The following is a 21,566-nucleotide window of genomic DNA, read 5'->3' on the forward strand; positions in this document are numbered from 1 at the left end:
CTGCTCACTGAAAATACACACATCCAGATGCTGAGACAAGCTGCTCATTTCTGTTTGAGCAACTATTACAAGAAAGGCTGAGCGGGTTCCACATTATCACGTCCAAAACACAGATCAACACACGTTTCCCTCCCCCAAACAAATCCATGTTTTTAATCTCTCTCAAAAAGTCTCTAAAGCTCAAAAGTTGTGTTGGAAGCCCCCATTTCCCCTGGAGCTACTTTGGACTTCACCTTCCTTCCTTCCTTTTCAAGGAAGAGCATTTCCCTCTCAAGGTGATATTTCCATTTGGTTGTGTTAAATGCCAAGTCAAAATAGCGCTGCACGGAGTTGACAGTGTGACGTCAAAGTTTGTAATTATTTTATTATATGTTCAGATGTTTACAGTTCTTGGAGTACTTACATCACTTCTCTCTTTACAACGTTTGAAAGTTTTGTACAAAGACAGAAAACTCTTAATGCCACATCAAAGATCTTTTATACAGCTTAACTTTAGTAAGATAATGCCATCCAAAACATGTCTGCCAGCAGAGTTCATGCAAGTGAATATTTAGACGGACAAGGTGAAAGTTCTTTTCACATGCACCAATAATGGTAAAACAGAGAAGTATACGTAGGCTGTCGCAGTCACCCAGCACTAAAGCCCAGCAGTGTGCTCTCATCCCGATGTATTTTCTACAGTTTGGGGCTTTTTTTGCTACCAAAACCTTGCATCCTAGTTAATTCCTGCACAGGTGACTCCGGATGGCAGTCAAATTTTCATTTGTACAAATAAGGTTCATGTTGTGACAAGATTACACTTGTTTTTCTTTCCATTTTATGACTTACAGCAGATATCCAGGGAAAAGTCAGCTCTTGTTACCACTAGAACATCTTCCAGATTAATCAGCCTCCTCTGGTCTTCTCTTTCCAACGGGAATGCAAAGCCTCCCCTTATCTTCCTCTGCCTCAGCATGAGGATATCAATCCCACTCACATTTCTGGGTCCACGGTCGGGCAGCTTTTCTGAAGCAAATTCCGAAGATTTACTGCATTTCTTTATCCTGTCCACAGCACGCTCAATCAGCGTGGATCTGCACTGTCCCACAGAGTTACTTATTAGCAGGTGAAATTCCTTTTTATGCAAACACGGACACAGGTGTTCACCAGTGCAGCAGAGGTGCCCCACAGCACACGTCAGACCTGCAACAGGTATGAAACTTTCAACTGAAAAAAGGCAAGTGAAACTAAATGTTTTCAACCTGCTGTTAAGTTACTATGTATATGTTCCTTCAAGTCCATCTGCACTGCGAGCATTCCTCTGAACATGTGTGATTAGGAGATTTCCTGAGGAATTGTGTTTTCAGATACAAGGATGATGTGTTCAGTGGATTCTGGCACCGCTTCGTACAGATTTTCAGAGTTGGACTGAAAAACACAGCAGTGTAAAAATTAGTATTTATGAGGACAGAAAGAGCATTTGACTAGACTTTTTTTTCAAGTATATACCTTAGAATCTCTGTTTCCAGTCATCATCATTTCCTTGAATATTGTTGAAGGATCTGGTATCCTGGGACAAAAGATTTCCCTGTTCCTGCAACACACACACACAAAACCCCAACACTTCATGTTTAGGCGTGACTCTGACACTGGAAATACCTTGGAAGTACCTTGTGGTGTGAAATCATGTTACACAACGTCATATGGAAAATTTAAACCATCATTCAAATACTTTTCAGGGAAGTAGTACAGATACCTGCAAGTTCTTTCATTGATTTCAAGAACCAAAAGTGAGAACTAGGTTTCTTTGGTTTTTATTCCAGTATTTTAGCCAGGTAAGATAACACCAACTGAGATTCAAAGCAGAGTCGTTTTTATGTCTTGAAGTGAACCAATTCACTTTCTTCAAGAAAACAGCAGCAGAAAAGGAAGATGGTGGAGTTCGTGTAAAAAACAGGGACTCTTTGAAGGTCTAGTGTTATTTCTGTGTGTCTGCATGTTTGCTGTTTTATCAACACTTATTATAAATCTGGATTTCTTACAGGACAGTGTCTATAGGAGTATATAGTCTTTATTTTTGTCATAAATTCTTATCAAAAAAAATATTATATTTTTATTTAAGTTTTTAACTAATTGTTAAAGATCTTAAATCTTATCTGAAAACATGTTGCACCTTTTACATGATTCACTGGCATTCAGTCAGGACAAACAACACACCCAGAGCATGTCAGGTGAACTGTAAAAAGCAGACCTCTCCTCAAACATGCATGTTTGGACCCATCCTTTACACCACTGCCATCTTGAGGCCACCAGTGGATAAGGTCTCTGGAAGCACAATTAACACTGAAGCCACTGAAATCTGGACGGGTAGGTGTTCAGCAGCTTGCAGTTGGTTAGTTTTTTGTACATGTGCATTGTGGGTAAATCTTTGGTGTTTGTTGGAAGACTGACAAAACATTAGCGGGCTAGCTAAGCTGTTGCTGGCTCTGCTTTCACTGCTCTGAGATCAGTTACCAGAAATAAGAGTTGTGGAAATAAGAGTTAGCGCTCTCATTTATCATTGTAAGAGAAGAGGTTTTTTTCTTAGTGACCACTTTGGCCGACATGCGTGATGTAAGAAACGTTTAAATTTAATAAAGTTAAGCAAGCTGACCAGGTGATGGTTCTACCGGCACTTTCAATATCTCTGAGAAACCCCCTGGTTGACCTAACGTACAATTAACCCAGCTAGTTTACTAATACACAACCTTCATTTTTCATTAATTATTTAATCCCACCATAGATATTTTCTTAAATCAAGTTAGACCATGCTCAGGTCTTTCATTTCAGCTCTGATTCTTTTTGAATAGATGAATATTAAAATACATGCTAAAATCATGATGAAAACCTATGATTTGATAGGATATGAGGCATTAGTGTAGATTAAACAGAATATGTATAGGAACGAAAGTGTTTAGAATAAGTCCAACCTTAAACATCTACAACAATAATATTAATTCATTTAGCACTGATGGGAAACATATTTCTGCAAAGTAAATCCTTTGATTTTTGATACTTTATGTGCAATTTTACAGTAATACAGTTTCATGTGAAGTATTCTTTTGCTACTTTTGCTAAAGCAGCAGTTTTAAACAGTCCTTCACTCCTCATTACCAGCTAGTGCTAAATAGTTAGAAGCTATAGTAGTAATAAAATATTCAAATTCTATAGCCAGGATGAGGGCAGAAAGAGGCTGTCACAGCAGTATGTTTTGTAACTTCAGACGTTCACACAGATACGATATGAAACTCCAGTATTAGATAAATATTATTTCCACCTATGGATCATGCACAGCTAGTCGAGTAGGTCCATGAATACAAATCCACAGCTGGAAAATGGCAGAGTAGGTCATATTTTTACCTATTTTATCGATGCAGCTCTACCTGACACACCAGTCTGTGGTGCTGGGAGAATCACTTTAGGTCTCAGTATAACCAGCTGATATTAGCTACTTGCCTATCTATTAGCATTGGCATTAATAGCGGCCAGTAAATGACACATGGGAAAAACACCCCACAACCATGCCATGATGTTACAGAGTTTCTTCACCAGAGGGCACTCTGAATCTTCCCTCTTGGCAACACACCACAAACACAACAACCAGCTTATCCAGAGTCATGTAGAGCACAAAAGAGTAAATAAGTGACTACATAAATGTAAAAGAAATCTATTTATGTTTTGACAACAAACAGAATATCTGATTTTTAAAATACCAAACATAAATATCAGTTTTAAAGATCCTGTATAGGCCAGGCTCTAGTCTGAACCTTTATTATTTTACCCTGCACATAGATCACGCCACAGACTCAATAAAGTTATGACATAAAAATGTGTGAAAGCTTTTCTTAGAGTAAATAAACTAAGCTGCTAAGTCATAAGAGTTCATAGCACTATGGGAGGTTATAGTGCTTTCACTTCTGCTGTGTCTGTGTGTATAAAGGCCCAGTCTGGCAGGAGAGGGTGAGAGGTTTTTAATCATTTGGGCCTATGACTAAGCCTTCTGCTATTTGCTACGTGTTTGCTGCAGGCCACACCTACCTGCCTGTGGCTACAGGTGGGGTAGTTTTGTCAACCTTTCCACTCAGAGGCATCACCATTCTGTTTACTGATTAAACACTAGTCCTCAAGAGTCCTCAAGAGTAGCCACTCGCCATGGTCTATCAATTCTATTATCTTCTTTTCTTATAAAATCAAATTACACCAAAGTCACATCAGGAGATATTTTCACTACATGAAAAGCAAAGAGAAACTCAGCCCTCTCCCCGGGGCAAACATTTACTGACAGTGAGGAGGGAAAAAAACTTTTACAAGAAGAAACCTCCTCAGGTAGCTTCCATACTAGTGTTTATTTGGTTAACTATTGCTTGACAGACGCAGTAGGAGAAGCTTCTTTTGACATTAGTCTTTTAATGTCTCTCTGAGTGCAATGAGGCTACTGCACAAATCATTCTTGATACTGACTAAATCAACTCAACAATACTGTATGCTGTGCAAAACCATTGTTTAAAACATGGATTTTGCAAAATCTGCACTTGCACACAAACATTCACTTTTGAAATCATTCTGGCACGTACCTCTGGAAGCAGTAGCAGGACAGAATGACGGAGACAGAAAGAATAATTGGGACGACGATGGCGATCACAGTCAGCATCTCATCTGGAGACCTATTCTCCCCTGGAGTGAACAAGAGAGACTTCCTGGTAAAGCTTTTAGGAGATTTTCAACCTTTTTGCACATTGTGTTGCACATAATATTGTGTATCACAGTGGTTTGCTAGTGTCTAATTTCTAATTGATGATCCCAATTCAGTGCTCCAAAGTTTACAAACAATACGTTTTGTAAATTCATTTTAAAATGTGCCATTAGACATGATGGAGAACAGCTAAAAAGCAAGGCTGTATAGAGCTTTCACTAACTAACAGATAGCTCAACCACCCATCACATGAATGCTGGGATTTTCTGCTTTTAGCCGTGTTCCTGTTGTACAACATAGCTCAAATTAGTGAGCCAGCACCTGCAAAACTCTTTTTTTTTTGTAGCACGGTACACTGCAACATCAGACAAAGGCATTTTAGTTATTTATTTGTTTTATGGAGTGTGTTAGATTAATGTGAAACCTTAAAATATACTGTTTAGTATACGACAGTGTTGCTTTGATTCCTTGCTGTCCAAGTGACTGTGAGTTATTTTCTTGTAAATTAAAAAGAACAAAGTTCCTGATGATGATGAGTCATTATTAAAATGACCCGACTTTACCCACCCACAGAACTTTATACACTAATTGGTGCATTTCCGATTGCAGCCTCACGCTGATTTGGCCTACATTACAATATCTGCACCAACATGTAGTTTGACACAAAATTTAAAGATGAAGTGAAACTTGAATCATTGAATCAATATGCTGTCAGTGATGTGATTAGTACATGATAAAAACACGAACATACAGTGGGGCAAAAAAGTATTTAGTCAGCCACTGATTGTGCAAGTTCCCCCACTTAAAATGATGAGAGGTCAGTAATTTGCACCAGAGGTACACTTCAACTGTGAGAGACAGAATGTGAAAAAAAAAATCCATGAATTCACATGGTAGGATTTGTAAAGAATTTATTCGTAAATTAGGGTGGAAAATAAGTATTTGGTCACCTCAAACAAGGAAAATCTCTGGCGCTCACAGACCTGTAACGTCTTCTGTAAGAAGCTTTTCTGTCCCCCACTCGTTACCTGTATGAATGGCACCTGTTTGAACTCATCATCTGTATAAAAGACACCTGTCCACAGCCTCAAACAGTCAGACTCCAAACTCCGCCATGGCCAAGACCAAAGAGCTTTCGAAGGACACCAGGAAAAGTATTGTAGACCTGCACCAGACTGGGAAGAGTGAATCTACAATAGGCAAGCAGCTTGGTGTGAAAAAATCAACTGTGGGAGCAATCATCAGAAAATGGAAGACATACAAGACCACTGATAATCTCCCACGATCTGGGGCTCCACGCAAGATCTCATCCCGTGGGGTCAAAATGATCATGAGAACGGTGAGCAAAGATCCCAGAACCACACGGGGGGACCTGGTGAATGACCTGCAGAGAGCTGGGACCAAAGTAACAAAGGTCACCATCAGTAACACACTACAACGGCAGGGAATCAAATCCCGCAGTGCCAGACGTGTTCCGCTGCTGAAGCCAGTGCATGTCCAGGCCCGTCTGAAGTTTGCCAGAGAGCACATGGATGATACAGCAGAGGATTGGGAGAATGTCATGTGGTCAGATGAAACCAAAGTAGAACTTTTTGGTATAAACTCAACTCGTCGTGTTTGGAGGAAGAAGAATACTGAGTTGCATCCCAAGAACACCATACCTACTGTGAAGCATGGGGGTGGAAACATCATGCTATGGGGCTGTTTTTCTGCCAAGGGGACAGGACGACCGATCCGTGTTAAGGACAGAATGAATGGGGCCATGTATCGTGAGATTTTGAGCCAAAACCTCCTTCCATCAGTGAGAACTTTGAAGATGAAACGAGGCTGGGCAACAAAGGAGTGGCTCCGTAAGAAGCATTTGAAAGTCCTGGAGTGGCCTAGCCAGTCTCCAGACCTCAACCCCATAGAAAATCTGTGGCGGGAGTTGAAAGTCCGTGTTGCTCGGCGACAGCCCCAAAACATCACTGCTCTCGAGAAGATCTGCATGGAGGAATGGGCCAAAATACCAGCTACTGTGTGTGCAAACCTGGGGCCCGTTCTTCGTACCTCGCTTACTACATCCAAGATCAAACCATCGCGCTAACCGTGAGCTCGCTAATCCGGTTCCCCGAACACACCTGCTGTTGACGATCAGTACAGCTGGATGAAGTAATGTGAGATCACTGGGTGTCGTAAAAGGGGCTACGCATCGATAGTAGAAACATTGATCGGCAACCCTCTGATTGGTCGGCGAAAATGTCGAAGGAGCGCGCTCGGTATTTTTCGGCAGCAGAGCAAGAACTCTTGAGTGAGGGATTTCAGGAGTTTCAGAGTTTAATCAGAACGCAAGGGAACACTGCAAAGGCTGCAAAAGCAAGGAGAGAGGGCTGGCAGAAAGTTGCTGACAAATTAAACTCGTAAGTGATTTAATAATAACAATAATAATGGAGTGGATTGATATAGCGCTTTTCAAGGCACCCAAAGCGCTTTACAATGCCACTATTCAGTCACTCTCACATTAACACACTGGTGGAGGCAGCTACGGTTGTAGCCACAGCTGCCCTGGGGCAGACTGACAGAAGCCAGGCTGCCATATCGCGCCATCGGCCCCTCTGGCCAACACCAGTAGGCGGTAGGGTAGATTTATTATATTACACTATATTATCCAATATTATATTACATTATATTATGTTATGTTATATTATATCCCCTTTCACATTAGAGCCACAACAGGACCCACTAGAACATGGGAACAAGTAAAAGTGAAATATAAGAATATTCTACAGAATGGTAATATTTATCACTTATATTGCTTTTAGTCTCTTGGAAAGAGACCCTGAAATAATCTGTTTGTTTGTTCATAACAGCAACCAAGAAAAGGGCAGAGCAACAAAAGACAGGTGGTGGTCCTGCACCCCCTCGCCAACAAGTTGGTTAAGTGAATAATACCCTCACGGGAATATCGATATCTCTCAATGAGCACACTGTAGCGCTGAGCTAAAGGATCCTGTCTGTCCCGCAATATACGCTGGATTCTGAAAACTCTCCTTATCAATCTTGCACCTTCCGCAATGGGTGGCTCGCGTAAACGGACAGGACATGACTACGACAGACTTCCCAAATCCACCTTCGCTTTTATAGCCGTGGTCTCCCATCTTGATTACACGAAGTAATTTGCAATTACTACTCTGAAATATGAATTACATCTGTAATAATCACATACATGTAATAGAATGTTAATAGTACATTTCCCTTTTTTAGGAAATGACCTGTATGTATCTGTGTGAAATCAATAAAAGGATCAAATGCTGCATTATCTTCAGTTACATTGATGTTATTTATTTATGGTGAAACAGTGGTGGAATATTGCTGTTGCTTTCGTATACATGAAGCGGACATACCTGCGTGGCCGCGATCTAATCCTGTTTACATAAAGTAAACCTGCTCCCGAGCAGGTTTACGCTTACGGCTCTGTTGCTATGGCAGCAAGTCCCCGATGGGCTTCGGGGAACCGAACGATCCAAGATCACGCGAAATCGTCAACAATCTAATCCAGCTAACTTACTTAGCGAGGTACGAAGAACGGGCCCCAGGTAAAGACCTATAGTAAATGTTTGACCTCTGTTATTGCCAACAAAGGTTATGTTACAAAGTATTGAGTTGTATTTTTGTTATTGACCAAATACTTATTTTCCACCCTAATTTACGAATAAATTCATTACAAATCCTACCATGTGGATTCATGGATTTTTTTTTCACATTCTGTCTCTCACAGTTGAAGTGTACCTCTGGTGCAAATTACTGACCTCTGTCATCATTTTAGGTGGGGGAACTTGCACAATCGGTGGCTGACTAAATACTTTTTTGCCCCACTGTACAACTCTGTGTGCACATAATGGGACCTCATGATAATGTAGATATAATTATTTAAATATACTCATATTAATAATTAGTAATACTGGTTAGACAGTTACCGTGAGTTATGACTTCACTGAGGTCACTGGACAAAGGGATGCAGTATTGATCAGTCTGCACACTGTATTGGAATTTGTATTGGCAGTTTTTGTTATAGAGGATTTTCAGAGGTGGCTCTTTAGTGTGGAGAGTCTGAAAAATAAGAAGCACACAAAACCAATGTTGCACTTTGTCAGTATGGAACAACTGTAGCATTGACATAATATCTGGATTTAAGACAGACAAATGTGAAAATAAATTTTTTTCTAATATTTGATAGAAATGTTCAGCTATGAGATTATTCCAGCGTCTCATAAAACACTTAAGCAGAACGTCACAATGTGAGAACTTACTCTGACGTTATTGCACTCGGTGATGCAGACAATATAGTTTAATCCACATTTTCCAACAGCCGGACCTCGATCTTCCCATGTCAGGTCGAGATAGCCTTTATCTTCTGCGATGTTCATCTTTGGTAAAGGTATCACTGAGGAAATAACAAAACACTTGTTAAAAAAAAAAAAACTTTAACATTTCATATTCATTTTCACAGTTTGGAATGACATTAACAATAAAAACTTAAAAATAACACCAACCAAATTTAGGTTTGAGGGTGTTGCGTCCAGTTTCAGTCTCCACGAGCACATAGATGCCAAAGTTAAGATTATTCACGTTTAGATAACAAACATCCTTTTCATGGCCGGTGGACCCATCACATGCTCTGATTTTATCATGTTCCTCTGAAGTCCTGTAATAACAGAATCAGGAGTTAACAAGAGAAGTGAAAAACATAAAAAGCTTTTTCACTTCAGCCAGTGACTCAGATTATGGCTCATGTAATTCCTTCAAAGTTCCCAGATTAATATTCAGATGGAATGTTAAATAATTCAAATCGGCACAAGATTCTGATGAAGCCACAAGCAGGTTTTAACAAAATACTGCTGTCCAATATTCGTCGCTCTGTAACATCCATACACAGAGTACTGCTACAGAAATGTATTGCAGTAGTTCATTTTCACAGAACCCCTGACTAATGATGTGCTGATTCACGGCACTAATCCTATATTTTTTCTTTAGATAAAATTTCGCTCCACACAGAGACTGCGTTACATTTCTTTTGTTGTTTGCAGCTTTTATGCTCACCTGTAGCTGATGTTCAGCTTGACTGACTCATTGACTGGTTTCCAGAAACACTTTGTTCTGTGAGACTCAAGTGAACATCTGAAGTCCGTCACCAATTCAGCTGTAAGTACAACAAAAGAATTAAGTCACACACATAGATATATATTTAAAAAAAAATAATTCTAGAAGGACTTAAGTTATTATATATCAGCATTTCAGCTTTCTGGTACTTACTGCGACGCTTTGAAGTTTTAATGGTTTTGATCACAGGTCTGCTTTCCTTCCAGTGACTACACACAGGATCTAGAACAGCTTGAATGCTGATATTCCAGTGATCAGAGTGCTCATCTTCTGTGAAGTACTTCACTGTGAAATGATTAACTAGGCTTCGGGGCAATGGCTGGAAAAAATATATATATATATTTAGTGAAATTTAAATAATTCTTAGTTCTCCAGCACTCTGTCTGATATCCACTTTAAGGGCACTTTATTTTCATAAATAGAAAACATTTTTTTAGATAAATGACGCTTTTTGTGTTTTTTTAACTTAACTTTAGGGTTATTTACAGCGCTGTATTGTTCAATATAAATTATGTTTTATTTATTTATTTTAACTTATCAGGTCAATAAATTCACCATTGTGAAAAACTATAATTTGATTAATATTTTGTTTGTTTTCATATTGTCGTTAAACATGTTTGGACTAATTTGCCATACGTTTGATGATAGTAGGTCTATGGTACATGAAAAAAATGCCAGATAGGTCAAGTGGATATTCTTTATAGATTTGAAAACTGTCATTACATATGGAAAAAACAGTTATTAATAAGAACTAATACCAAATACAGGTTAAAACTTTGTTTCACCAATCTAATGTCAGCCTGTCTCACTGCTGGCTTTCAGTTCTATATTACCTCAACTGACTGCGGTAGTTCATATCTGGATACTGCATATTTGACTGTACAGTTTTTCGGGAGATTGTCTGGCTTCTTCCAGGACCAGGACACGGTCACTTGAAATTGGTCATCCCACCTATATGTCACATCTGTTGGTTCGGGAAGTTGATAATCTGCAGGTATAAGAAGAGCTGTTACTCCCAGCTTTGCATAAATGATCAATGCTGCTCAGAAACGATTGCGGTGGGCTACCACCGAAGCCAGAAATGACATTTCCCACGAACTCTTTCACAACACTCGCTGCAGTCTGCAATTAGTTCCATGTGACACTCATTGTGACACTGATGTGTTTTGTAATACCTCGGACTGAAGCTGAAGATTGTAAAGCTGTAACTGTTCTCATCATTATACATCATTATATATATCATTTTTTTGTGCTTCTGTTATGCAATAATGGTAGTTGATTGGCAGTAATTTGGCAAAGTCATCTCCAAAAACAGATGATCAGATTTATTACCAGCAAACTCACAGAAAATGTCATTGTACCTAGGAATACCTAGGAAAAATGAAATCATTTAATTGCTCCAAATCAGGGAAATATCCAGCATGAAAATCACCTGACTGTACATGAACTGGAGGACATTCCTCACATTCCCCCTCCACCTCTGTTTTTACTATTAGATTGGTTGGAAATGCTCTTGAATCATATGCAAAATGTCCTCGGCACCACCCACACATGGAGTGTTAGGGTGTAGTAAAATGCGCTGACATCCACACTGGGCATGGAAAAGGACAGCAGTGATTCCTAGTAGTTTTTTTTTTTAAACACATGATTATAAATATGAATGTGTCATTTTAAATTCATTTGTCATAAAAATGAATGCGTCTTTAGATTTATCTTACAATCACACAATAAAGTGCAGCTGCTCGGCGTTGAAAATGTGACGCTGACGTTTTCTTCGGATTACAGTATATGTGCACAGGCTTTTTATGCAAAGTGACACAACATAATGGGGGATATCATATCTTAGACAGATGTCCTGGAATCAAAAATAATGGGGGAGATGATTTAATTTAAATTATATGAGACATCCTTTTAAATTTTGCCTCTGTCATTGTTACACTTTCACTTGTGCAGGTTCCCCCGCAACTGGTTGCGCTGCGCACCTGTACAGTGAAAGACAGCCTCTTTAAGCGCAAACTAACCGTTAAGGTGCACTTGGTAAAATCGAGGGAGACTGAGTGAAGTCATAAGAATAAGAAATATACTCTGAATTTATACTCAAACAGAAAGACATCAGCGAATGTGTTCCAAAGAGCTCTCTGAATTAGCCAGATCCTGGGATCCCTAACACATTAACACATTTTGTTACTGGGGATTAGAATTAACAACGCAAAACCACCGAGGTCAAGTTTAATGTGCTTTCCAATTCGTTTATTCATAGCAATAATTCATTACATGCCAATAATAATAACAATAATAATAATAGTAATAATACCACTTAATGTAATAGGGTCAAGACCCTTAAAGTAACACTTCACCAAGTGCTATTAGTGCAGCGGAAAGGAAAAGCTTGAAGAGGAAGAAACCTCAGGGTGGGATTCCCGGATAAGGTGAGAGGAAAGCGGAGACAGAAATAACTATAAATAAATAAAAATAAAAATACGCACTTACATTTAAAATTTAAATATTATCTGACTTATGCGTTAATTTATTATTTTTTACAAGGGCAAAAACACACAAACTACAACCACAAAAGTGCTTTAATTTAATTGGCTAATAAATAGCAAGTTGTTAGAGAGCTCGAGACGCTCGGTTAACGAATAACGCGCGTGCGTCTAAAACATGCTAATTAAAGTCTGGTTTGACGGGCTGGGTACGCTCACCGACAGGTTCCCTTTAACCGAACAATTTTTAGATGTAGACTATTATTAAAACTGGGATAACAACTAATGAGTGTTTTACCTGCTTTACAGTTGAAAGTCATGGTGGTCGCGCAGAGAAAGATGAAAAACTGCTGAGCGACAGTCATGTTGCCTCCAAGCGTCCGGACTTTATTCCTGGAAGCGTTTCAGGAGCTCGTTTGATTCCCTCTAGGAATCAAAGTAGAAAATAAATGTATATATATCTATGTAAAAGGAAAAAATACCGGCGACAGACCATCTAGGTTAAAAGAAAAAAAGCTTGTTTTTTTTCTCTAAAAAGTGAATGGAAACCGGGAAACGAGAAAACGAAGCCAAAACTCCAGCTACACCTTAACTGTCTCCGTGCCCACTGAACCTTACCGGGAAGGTCGGGGCGGAGTTGTTTCGAGTGGGAGGAAACTGTAATGACAACGAAGCTACGACATGTCACGGAGTGAAAATGCGTAAGCAACCTCGGTTACCAAACGCTGTCGGAAACGGGAATCCAGCGTCCATACAACAAATCGTTTTGGGGAATAAAGGAAGCTGCTCCCGTCGCTCTCTTAATGGGGGCAACATTACGCATGCGTGTGATCTTAAGTGCGATATATCAAACCGCAAGTGTCCATCCATTCCTCCAGGAAGTCGTCAGGCCCTAAATGAGTCTGTGAATCATTAAGCTTATTATCTATGTGGTAATGGCTTTATGCTGCAATAAACAATATAGAGTGGGCCAAACTGATAACACGGGTGCAGGAAAGGCCAAGAAAAACATAGATAGTTGTGTTAGACTTCAGATTTATTCGGTTATGGGTCAAGCTCAAAGCCTCCGTGGATGATATTAGACTAAATTAATGCTACAGTAATTGCGGTTGTAAAGAAAACTGCTGAAAACTTTGTGGTGGATTTCGCCTGTTTCAACATGCAGAAAGCAGCCGGTGGTTGAAAGAGGAACAAGCAAACCCCAGCGAGGGTTTCCAAAGAGCGAATGAAGCCTGAAAACCCAAAACCTCCGAGCGAGCTGCTGCTGCGACACTTCATGTGTGGTGTGAGACATGTGATAGTATAATCCAGTCATAAACCCTGTTTCTCACTAGGACAAGCAGAATCGAGTGTGCAGACAAAAGCCATACATTTTTTTTGTGTTTTTGTTTCGGGGCGCTGTACGTGCAGTGATTTGTGAATAATTTCATCATCTACGTCTTCATGCATTTGGAAAGTTTTATCATGATCGTCTCATGTAGGATTTGTTCCAGGCCTCATTTCATGATGGCTCAAGTGTTTTGAACAATGAGGCTTGCTGACAGGCAGTGTCACACTTAACAACTTTTGTTTTTTAACTTATGACACGAGGCTGGTATATATGAGGAATGTGCTTTGGTACTGTCTTGGTGAAATATGTTTTCTCTTAAAAAAAAATGTTGCTGACATTAAATGAGCAAAAATCAAATTTCTCATTTCATCATTTGATTCAGTTACTGACAATTCTTTTTTTTTTAAAAGCCTTTTAAATAATATCCAGATAATTGGGTTTTGCTTGTACCTACACTGGACACAGCCTGTATACGCTCATCCTGTGCTTTCCCAGCTGTGATGGAAATGAAAATGTTTTGGGAGACTGTTTATGTTGGCTTTAAAAGGCCAGTGCGGCGTCCTCAGCCACATCTGCGGAGAAAGAATGTATGAGCGATACTAAAAAAGCCCTACAGAGATCTTTTCAACTACTGTCTTTAAGTTCAAACATCATTTTAGGCAAACGCAATGAGTATTTTCCCCCCACAGGTTTTATTGAAAAAGGGATTTTACAAAGGAAGTTTGACAAGCAGCTTCACCTCAGTAAACAATGCAATAAAAATGACAAACAGAAATCTCTGCTAGGACGGATTCTGGACCAACAAGAGTCCAAAAAAGTGGCTATATAATACACCATACATACAGTACATATAAACATACATGGATACAGAGTTTATTTTACAGCATGTTGACAAATTATGTACATCTGCTTAAATATTATTTATCTGTCTGCTAATTTCAGTGTAGCACTTGTGAAATACTGTGAATAACCAGCATGTGAGGCTTCTTATTACTCAAGATAAAGGAGTCTTTTCAGAAGACAGAGCACAAAGGCACTGGATCCAAAATCAGGTCTTTAATAACTCAATGCACTGAAGTAAATCTCATCACAACGCTGTCATCGCTTTGTCAATTTCTCATTTCAAATGTCCAAAAATAATAATATTTCAATGATTGTTTTCAAGCTGTAATAGAATTAGCAATCTATATTATGCATTCACGCGCGCACAGTCCAGAACACTGTTACTCCAAAGGGATTTTGATTTGTCTTAACAATGCACTTGACAACTTTTAAACTACACAAGCCACTCCTGTCAGATTTATTCCAAGACTCTGTCTTGTCTTCACTGTGACTTTGGAGCAGTCACAAGAGGCCTGCCATTGAATAAACATGGTAGTAACTTTGCCCTGACGCTCTATAAGCTGCTGCTCTTTAGTTGTGACTTATCTGTTTATCACCTTCTCCTCAGTCGTCAGGAATGCGCTGCTAGCACATAAACATCGACCCTTTGCCAGACAGAGTCTCGCAATGCTTTCGGTTAGAGTGCCTTTTATAAAAGAGTTGAACTAGTTGAGCCGGTATGGTAGCACGAAACCTCTCGCCACAAACACTGACACGCAATCTAAAGGTGCTACTGTCTTTAAAAAGGTGACTCAAGTTGTGAAAGTTGGGACGGAGCGCAGTGTCCTGCATAGATCTAAAGGGCGGCATTGCAAATAGAAAATAGAAAAACTGTTTAACCAGCAGTCAGTCTGGCAGTTTGCTGTAAAGGTGGGGGGGAAAAAAGTGCAATGCAGCTGAGCGTAACACCTAAACCTGACATGCAGACACGTAAATGGTGTTGCTGTAATACATTCTCAGAATTACTGCTGCTGTGGTTTGAGGACTAAATCTGAGTGCTGTGCCGCAAGCTGTTACCCCCACTGTCCACTGCACATCCAGCAAAGATGCCGTTGATAGCCAAATGGCATCTTCACCAGGGGGAATGTTTTGGCATGCATAGCTGGGCAGATTTGCACTGACAAATTCCCTGTTATAAACCAATCCAGGTCCTCAAGGGAGAAGTGCAAGGATATACAGAAGTGTGGGTGGCCGCAAGAGACGGAGGGTGGTGTGCAGGAGGTCAACCGAGGTCAGTGGACGTCCCGCTGATGGCACGGAACACATGGAGGGAGTTCTGTAGTAGCGATCGCATCATATCCTCCGGGTATATCTGGGGTCAAAGCAAAACAAAAGCACAATCAGTGTCAGACACACACTTTGAGTACTGTGAGTTGGTGTTCTTCACATGCAAGCTGAGTGCACACTAAAGCTGGACTTTATAGTACTGCACAGTGGCCTACACCACAGTGGGTGATGGTGCACCTGCATCGCCCTGCCCTCACCAGAGACTAAGATCAGAATTTTGGCCATAATCTTCAACAGTGGGGTACTTTTTGTCAAATGCAGAACATTTCAGAATGTACTGAGTCAAAGCGCAGACTGTGAGAGATGTGAAAATGGCATAAGCCTGCACTGGCAGAATAATGGCTTAATGGCACTGTGAGCAAGCTAGATACATTTACAGGATAAAACATTGTGTTTAACGGATGCATTATTCTATGGTTGATCAATAAACTGTGTTTATGAAGCATATTAATTCCAAGCAGCAAAAACACAGTTTTTGTGTACTGTGTTGCCACAAAGTGCAGATAGTTTTCTGAGAAGGTCATGCAAGGCAAGGCAAGGCAAGGTATTTCATTTATATGGAACCAAACACTACAGTCATTCAAGGTGCTTTACAAGAAAAATGAAAAACAAAAATAACAGGATTTTTAAAAAAAAAGAAGACAGAAATAATATAAATAAAAACGACAATGGTAACAATGATGGAACAGCTACTCGGTTAGTTGAAAGCAATAGTGAATAAAGCTGGTTTAGCTTCTTTTAATTTCAATGGATACAGTTGGAGAAGTCCTGACCTCAGTGGGCAGCTGGTTCCAGCTTTGGGCATCACACTGGCTAAATCACCCCATTTAGTTTAAGCTCTGTGACCACTAGGTGACCAGATCTTGGAGAAGCCTACCACATCTGTATTTTAGACGTCTTAGGCATACATTTAACAATCAGTAAAAATTTATTTTTATTTTTGAAAAAATAAATAAAAATAAATGCCTGTCCCGTTTGCTACTTTTACAATCAGAATTATTATCTGAAGGCCAAGAAAGATGCCCAATGGTGTTTTTCTCAAGTGGATCATTATGGCTTAAGGGTTCTTTTGTCTTGTGTCTTAATCCTGTCCAAAAACAGCAGATGGCTCCGCCCCTCCCTGAGCCTGGTTCTGCTGGAGGTTTGTTCCTGTTAAAAGGAGGTTTTTCCTTCCCACTGTCGCCAAGTGCTTGCCCAAACTTGAATTGTGATTTCAAGTAAAGCTGCTTTAATAGAATCCAAGAATGTAAATGAGCACAATAGGTTCCCTTTGAAAAATTTGATATACGGTGACATATATATTTATAATCTAAAAAATATTCATATAAAAATAATAGAATAATATTAACTAAGAGGCCCTGTAATAAGTCAAAAATATCATCCGTCATTCCAATGAAAACTAAACACTGGAAAGGGTGATGTCACTAAAATCTTCACTCTTAGTGAAAAAGGTTATGAAGAATAATGTCTTATCGACTTAAAATGCATGTCACTTTATTTATTTTATGAAAGATAAAATGCAACAACATGAAAATTACTTTAGCTAGCAGATATTCATCCAGGCAGTGCCAGAGCTTTCATAAATCAGAGGAAGGTTGTCGACAGCTTGGCATTACTATGATCTATTTGAGCCTCCACAGTTAGCAGACCTCCCCATATGGAAAAGAAATAGAAAAAACTTATAAAATACTTGCATAAGATGTGGCCTACTTCATATAGTGAATCATAGGCTTATATGATTTACTCATGAAAGTGGCCACTTTCATATATTGTTTTAGTAAGTATCCAAAACATACAAGTTTCATTTATATAATTTTTCAAGGGATCTTACATCTGTTTTCACTCTTGTATGCTTTTCATACAAGTTTCGCACAAGACAGATACAAACTTTATAAGATATATATACATCTTTTCCATATGGGTCAACAAGCTATGTCGAGGAATATTTACAAAAAAGGTGCAACAGTAAAGCAAACAAAAGCAAATATTTCTTCATTCCACAGATGATTCAGCAGTCAGTGAGGCTGCACAGCATCCTCCGGGTGTTCCCCAGCTGTCGATGACCCCGCAACAACAGCACCTCGCCTCAAATCAACAGGATCAAAACTTTGACCATTCAGTGCAAAACTATATTTGTTTTATTCTAACAAGGAGAGAAGCCTTCCTACTAAAAACACACCCATGTGACATAAGACACAAGGTGACAGATGGCAGCGAAGTGGATGGTATGTTTGCCTGTAGTCTAATTTGCTTGGGAATAATTCAGATGGCAGTAGATCCTTTTTTTTTTATTGGGATTCTGTTTTTACATATGCGGACACGCAAATAGTCAAACCTTAACCAGGACACCAGTGTGACTGTAAACAGGACTTGATTAAAGGCGTCTCTCATTTGCATTGTTTTCAGCGCCATCGGTAGCGCTACTGATGACAGTGTGTCCCAGTGTGATCTGACAAGTTTGTCAAAGGAGGAAGTAACTGTGTGCAAAATGTGTCTCGTCTGCCAAACCACTTTTAACCTCTGAATGCATTATAAAGATCTTTCCAGCTGAATGCATTTTATTTGACATTAAACAAGCATTTGTCGGATCCATTCCTTTTAATCCCGTTTTATTTCTAATTAGGACCTGACTATTAACCACCCAGGTATCGATTGCTGCTGGAATGTTTTTGGGGATCCAGATAAATGTATTTAGATTACGTTTAGATTTAACCATAAGGTGTCTGGAAGAAATTGACCGCAAAAGTGCACAGTCATCATTAGTGTTAATCAAACACATACTTAAAAAAAAACAAAATCACACACAGTCGCACATTACCTTGGGTTTTTTCCTTAAAGCTTAAGGCCAGCATAATGGAGAGAAAAAGTCAGACCAGTTAGTTTGGTTACATCAAAAATCGGCAGGCACAAAAACAAATGAAAATGTGGCCTAACAATACCAACGGGATGTGTGGCAGCTGTGCAGCAATACATCATGACTTATCATTTACGGGAAGAGACGTCAAACTAATGCACAAATGCGATGAGCAACACCGACCAGTTTTTTCACGCATAAAAACTCATTTATCGCTGTTACAGTTGCAACACAGACGTGTTTCACAAGAGCCGACTCATTTGGTTTTTTAAGCCGAACATTTTTTGGTTTAGCCTAAATTCTACTGTCAAGGATTTTGAAGACCGTGCAACTAGAAGGCAAAGGACACAAGCAGTGTTCTGTAACGCTGGGAATAATTTTTTCTAGGAACTGTTTCTTCCCACTGTCACTCATCACATCTCACTTCCAGTTTGGTTGTGCCCAGTGGTGAAAATGAGGAATCAAAAGTCTGCTTCTGAAAACCGCTCTGTGAGTTACGTAACCGAAAGGGTCAAATAATCTCAACATACGCTTTCACAAAATCAGGCCTGTGTTCATGAAACTTAACTGGCATGGCTCACGTTGAATGATAAGCGCACCAGCATTCCCGTTTATATCGAGCATGAAGCACAGTTTTTCATTGTTGACCCTGACTAGGGTAACTCTGAATATCAGCCTAAAAACAGGCAGCTCGTTTGCCGATGTGGACATTTGCCCAGCTTTTCAGATATCCACTCTCCACACCGGTGCAAAATCCAGCACAGAAGTGACTTTTACACATGAATCTTTCAGTGTGTGTCCAGCATATAAAGGTTTAGACTCTAAGACAGACTCTTTCTGAAGTGAATTGGGATCGGTCCCTGGAAGTCCTGTTCTGACCTTTTACAGCTGCGTGGTTTCATCCTGCACCTGACAGCTGTCCAGCAACGACCCAGAAACAACCCACTGCACAAAGTCACTTTTGGACATACAATTTTGCTCTACTGAAGGGGTTGTTTTATAACGGCAGGCGTCTATTATACTTCTAGTGTTGATGTCCATACAACCTCCGTGTTCGGGGTATTTATAGTCCAAACGTGGTCGTTGTGGACGCCTTTTAAATGTCAAACTTAGACTCATTTTAGATATCGTTTTCGTAATGCTTCCACATGTATAGGCTCTGTATTCCCATGTTTCCAGATGGGCTGTTAAACTAAACAACAGTGAGCAGCTGCTCGGGGGAGCAGAAATGTCCTGAGCTTCTCACAGACAGTTTGCAAAACGTGCACATCGACAAAGACTGTGGAGCAGATAGTCCAGTTCATACAAACACACTCGCACAAACTTCTCGGACTTTCCATCACAACTCCTCCCAGTGCTACTTCCGATCACACACTCACTTCCTCTGACAAGACTCTTTACAATAAGACAGGATACCAACCTCACTAAAATAAAAACAAACTATATATAATGCAAATGCACTTTTGAACTTGTTAAACACATTGTACTCCTATTGAAATGAATTCCAACATTGTTCTAAATACTTTAACCATTATTATTTTATATTTTTAACATATATTTCAAAGTTTTTAATATTAAAAAAATAATGAAGTTTTAAACTGGTTACAAACAAGTAAGTTGATTAATAAAAAAAAATAAACCAGTTAAAGCAGGAAAATTAAAAACCACAATAACAAAAAAACCAACCCACATGTACTGAATAAATCAGTAGGCTAACGCATAATAAATTGTGTTTGTTTATACATAATCCGTGTTTATACATATCATGTTGTAAATGTAAATAAAAAGATTTTACATTTAACAATCATGTAAATTTCCTAACCCTGTCATAGACGTCCACATGATGTCCCAAAAAATTACCGAGTCCAACGTTCAAATGTTGAACGTCATATTGACGTCCAAGTTGGGTCACGGCAGGATGTCCGATTTTCTGACCTTGGACGTCGTATAGATGTCCAGAATTGGTCATGGACCGACTGACCTGATACAGACATGATCTGTATGTCTTTCCGACCTCCATTATTTAATGGGAAGGTTCAAAAGGCTCATGAGTGCCTTTGCTGCCTATGTCATCATGGGGCTGTTTACCATGATTTTGAAAATCAACATCAAATGGTGGTGCGGCGCCCTGATGCATCGCAGGGAAAACATTTAGTACAAAGGCCTGACATTTTCATAAATGCCATTGTGCACACATTGTTGTATCTGGATATGATAGTGAGTTGTGGCTCACCACCAGATCTCACTTACCAAATGAGAATTTGTTCTGCTTCCCAAAAGTGATATTCAAGTTTCAAGATAGTGGTTTTAAGTCGGTTTAAAAACGGTAGACCAGAGCGTGTCAACAAAGTGCTTCTGTAGGCAGTCAGAACAGGACTATCAGGGCAGGATCCAAATGTGGCAATAGAGCTGGAAGCGGTGCATTTCTGAACCATTTAATGACCTTAAAAGGGGATTGCAGCCAAATTTAAATTTGGTACTTTTGTCTTCAAACCTTATTATGAGTGTGGTCATTTTGATTGCACCTGTGTGCACCGCAAGCGGAAAAATAAATTTTTAGTGAACTACATTTTGATTTGCCTTGCAGGAACCTCTCTGCCACACACCTCTTCAAAGCGGAACAAAATATAAAGGTTAAATTAATGCACTGTGGGATTTTCCCACTCCTAACACAGACAAATGACGTATGAGTTGCGCTCGGGGAAATAAAATTACCTGCTCGTGGATGATGTCCGACAGCTCTTTTACCATTTCTTTGAAATTGGTTTTCAGGCCCTCGTGATACTCAAACTGGTCCTCTTTGATCAGACGCTCGTTTATGTCCAGCGCCATGCTGCAAGCCTCGACAAAACGTCTGGAATCAGAAGCGAAAGACATTAT

The 21,566-nt window shown here is 39.6% G+C and overlaps 2 protein-coding genes across 5 annotated transcripts in view; both read right to left on the reverse strand.

Annotated features, from left to right (window-relative positions):
* Nucleotides 1-339: 339 nt before the first annotated feature.
* Nucleotides 340-21,566, reverse strand: part of LOC120739126 (interleukin-13 receptor subunit alpha-1-like) — a 30,879-nt gene continuing 9,652 nt past the window's right edge. For both annotated transcript variants that reach the window (XM_040040809.1, XM_040040810.1), the window contains 10 exons: nt 12,632-12,718; nt 10,684-10,838; nt 10,004-10,169; nt 9,791-9,890; nt 9,244-9,395; nt 9,001-9,134; nt 8,668-8,800; nt 4,593-4,692; nt 1,489-1,573; nt 340-1,407 (listed from right to left, as the gene is read on the reverse strand). In XM_040040809.1, the coding sequence (XP_039896743.1) occupies nt 1,315-1,407; nt 1,489-1,573; nt 4,593-4,692; nt 8,668-8,800; nt 9,001-9,134; nt 9,244-9,395; nt 9,791-9,890; nt 10,004-10,169; nt 10,684-10,838; nt 12,632-12,698 (1,185 nt within the window). In that variant the 5' untranslated portion in view covers nt 12,699-12,718 and the 3' untranslated portion in view covers nt 340-1,314. The remainder of the gene's footprint in view (nt 1,408-1,488; nt 1,574-4,592; nt 4,693-8,667; nt 8,801-9,000; nt 9,135-9,243; nt 9,396-9,790; nt 9,891-10,003; nt 10,170-10,683; nt 10,839-12,631; nt 12,719-21,566) is intronic.
* Nucleotides 14,333-21,566, reverse strand: part of dock11 (dedicator of cytokinesis 11) — a 77,396-nt gene continuing 70,162 nt past the window's right edge. For 2 of the 3 annotated variants that reach the window (XM_040040804.1, XM_040040803.1), the window contains 2 exons: nt 21,402-21,540; nt 14,333-15,857 (listed from right to left, as the gene is read on the reverse strand). In XM_040040804.1, coding sequence (XP_039896738.1) covers nt 15,768-15,857; nt 21,402-21,540 — 229 coding nt within the window. In that variant the 3' untranslated portion in view covers nt 14,333-15,767. Of the gene's footprint in view, nt 15,858-18,650; nt 18,671-21,401; nt 21,541-21,566 lie in introns of all 3 variants that reach the window. The other variant, XM_040040805.1, reaches the window with a different exon arrangement.

Source organism: Simochromis diagramma, unplaced genomic scaffold, assembly GCF_900408965.1.
Source record: "Simochromis diagramma unplaced genomic scaffold, fSimDia1.1 OVJJ01000317.1, whole genome shotgun sequence".
Taxonomy (NCBI): Eukaryota; Metazoa; Chordata; class Actinopteri; order Cichliformes; family Cichlidae; genus Simochromis; species Simochromis diagramma.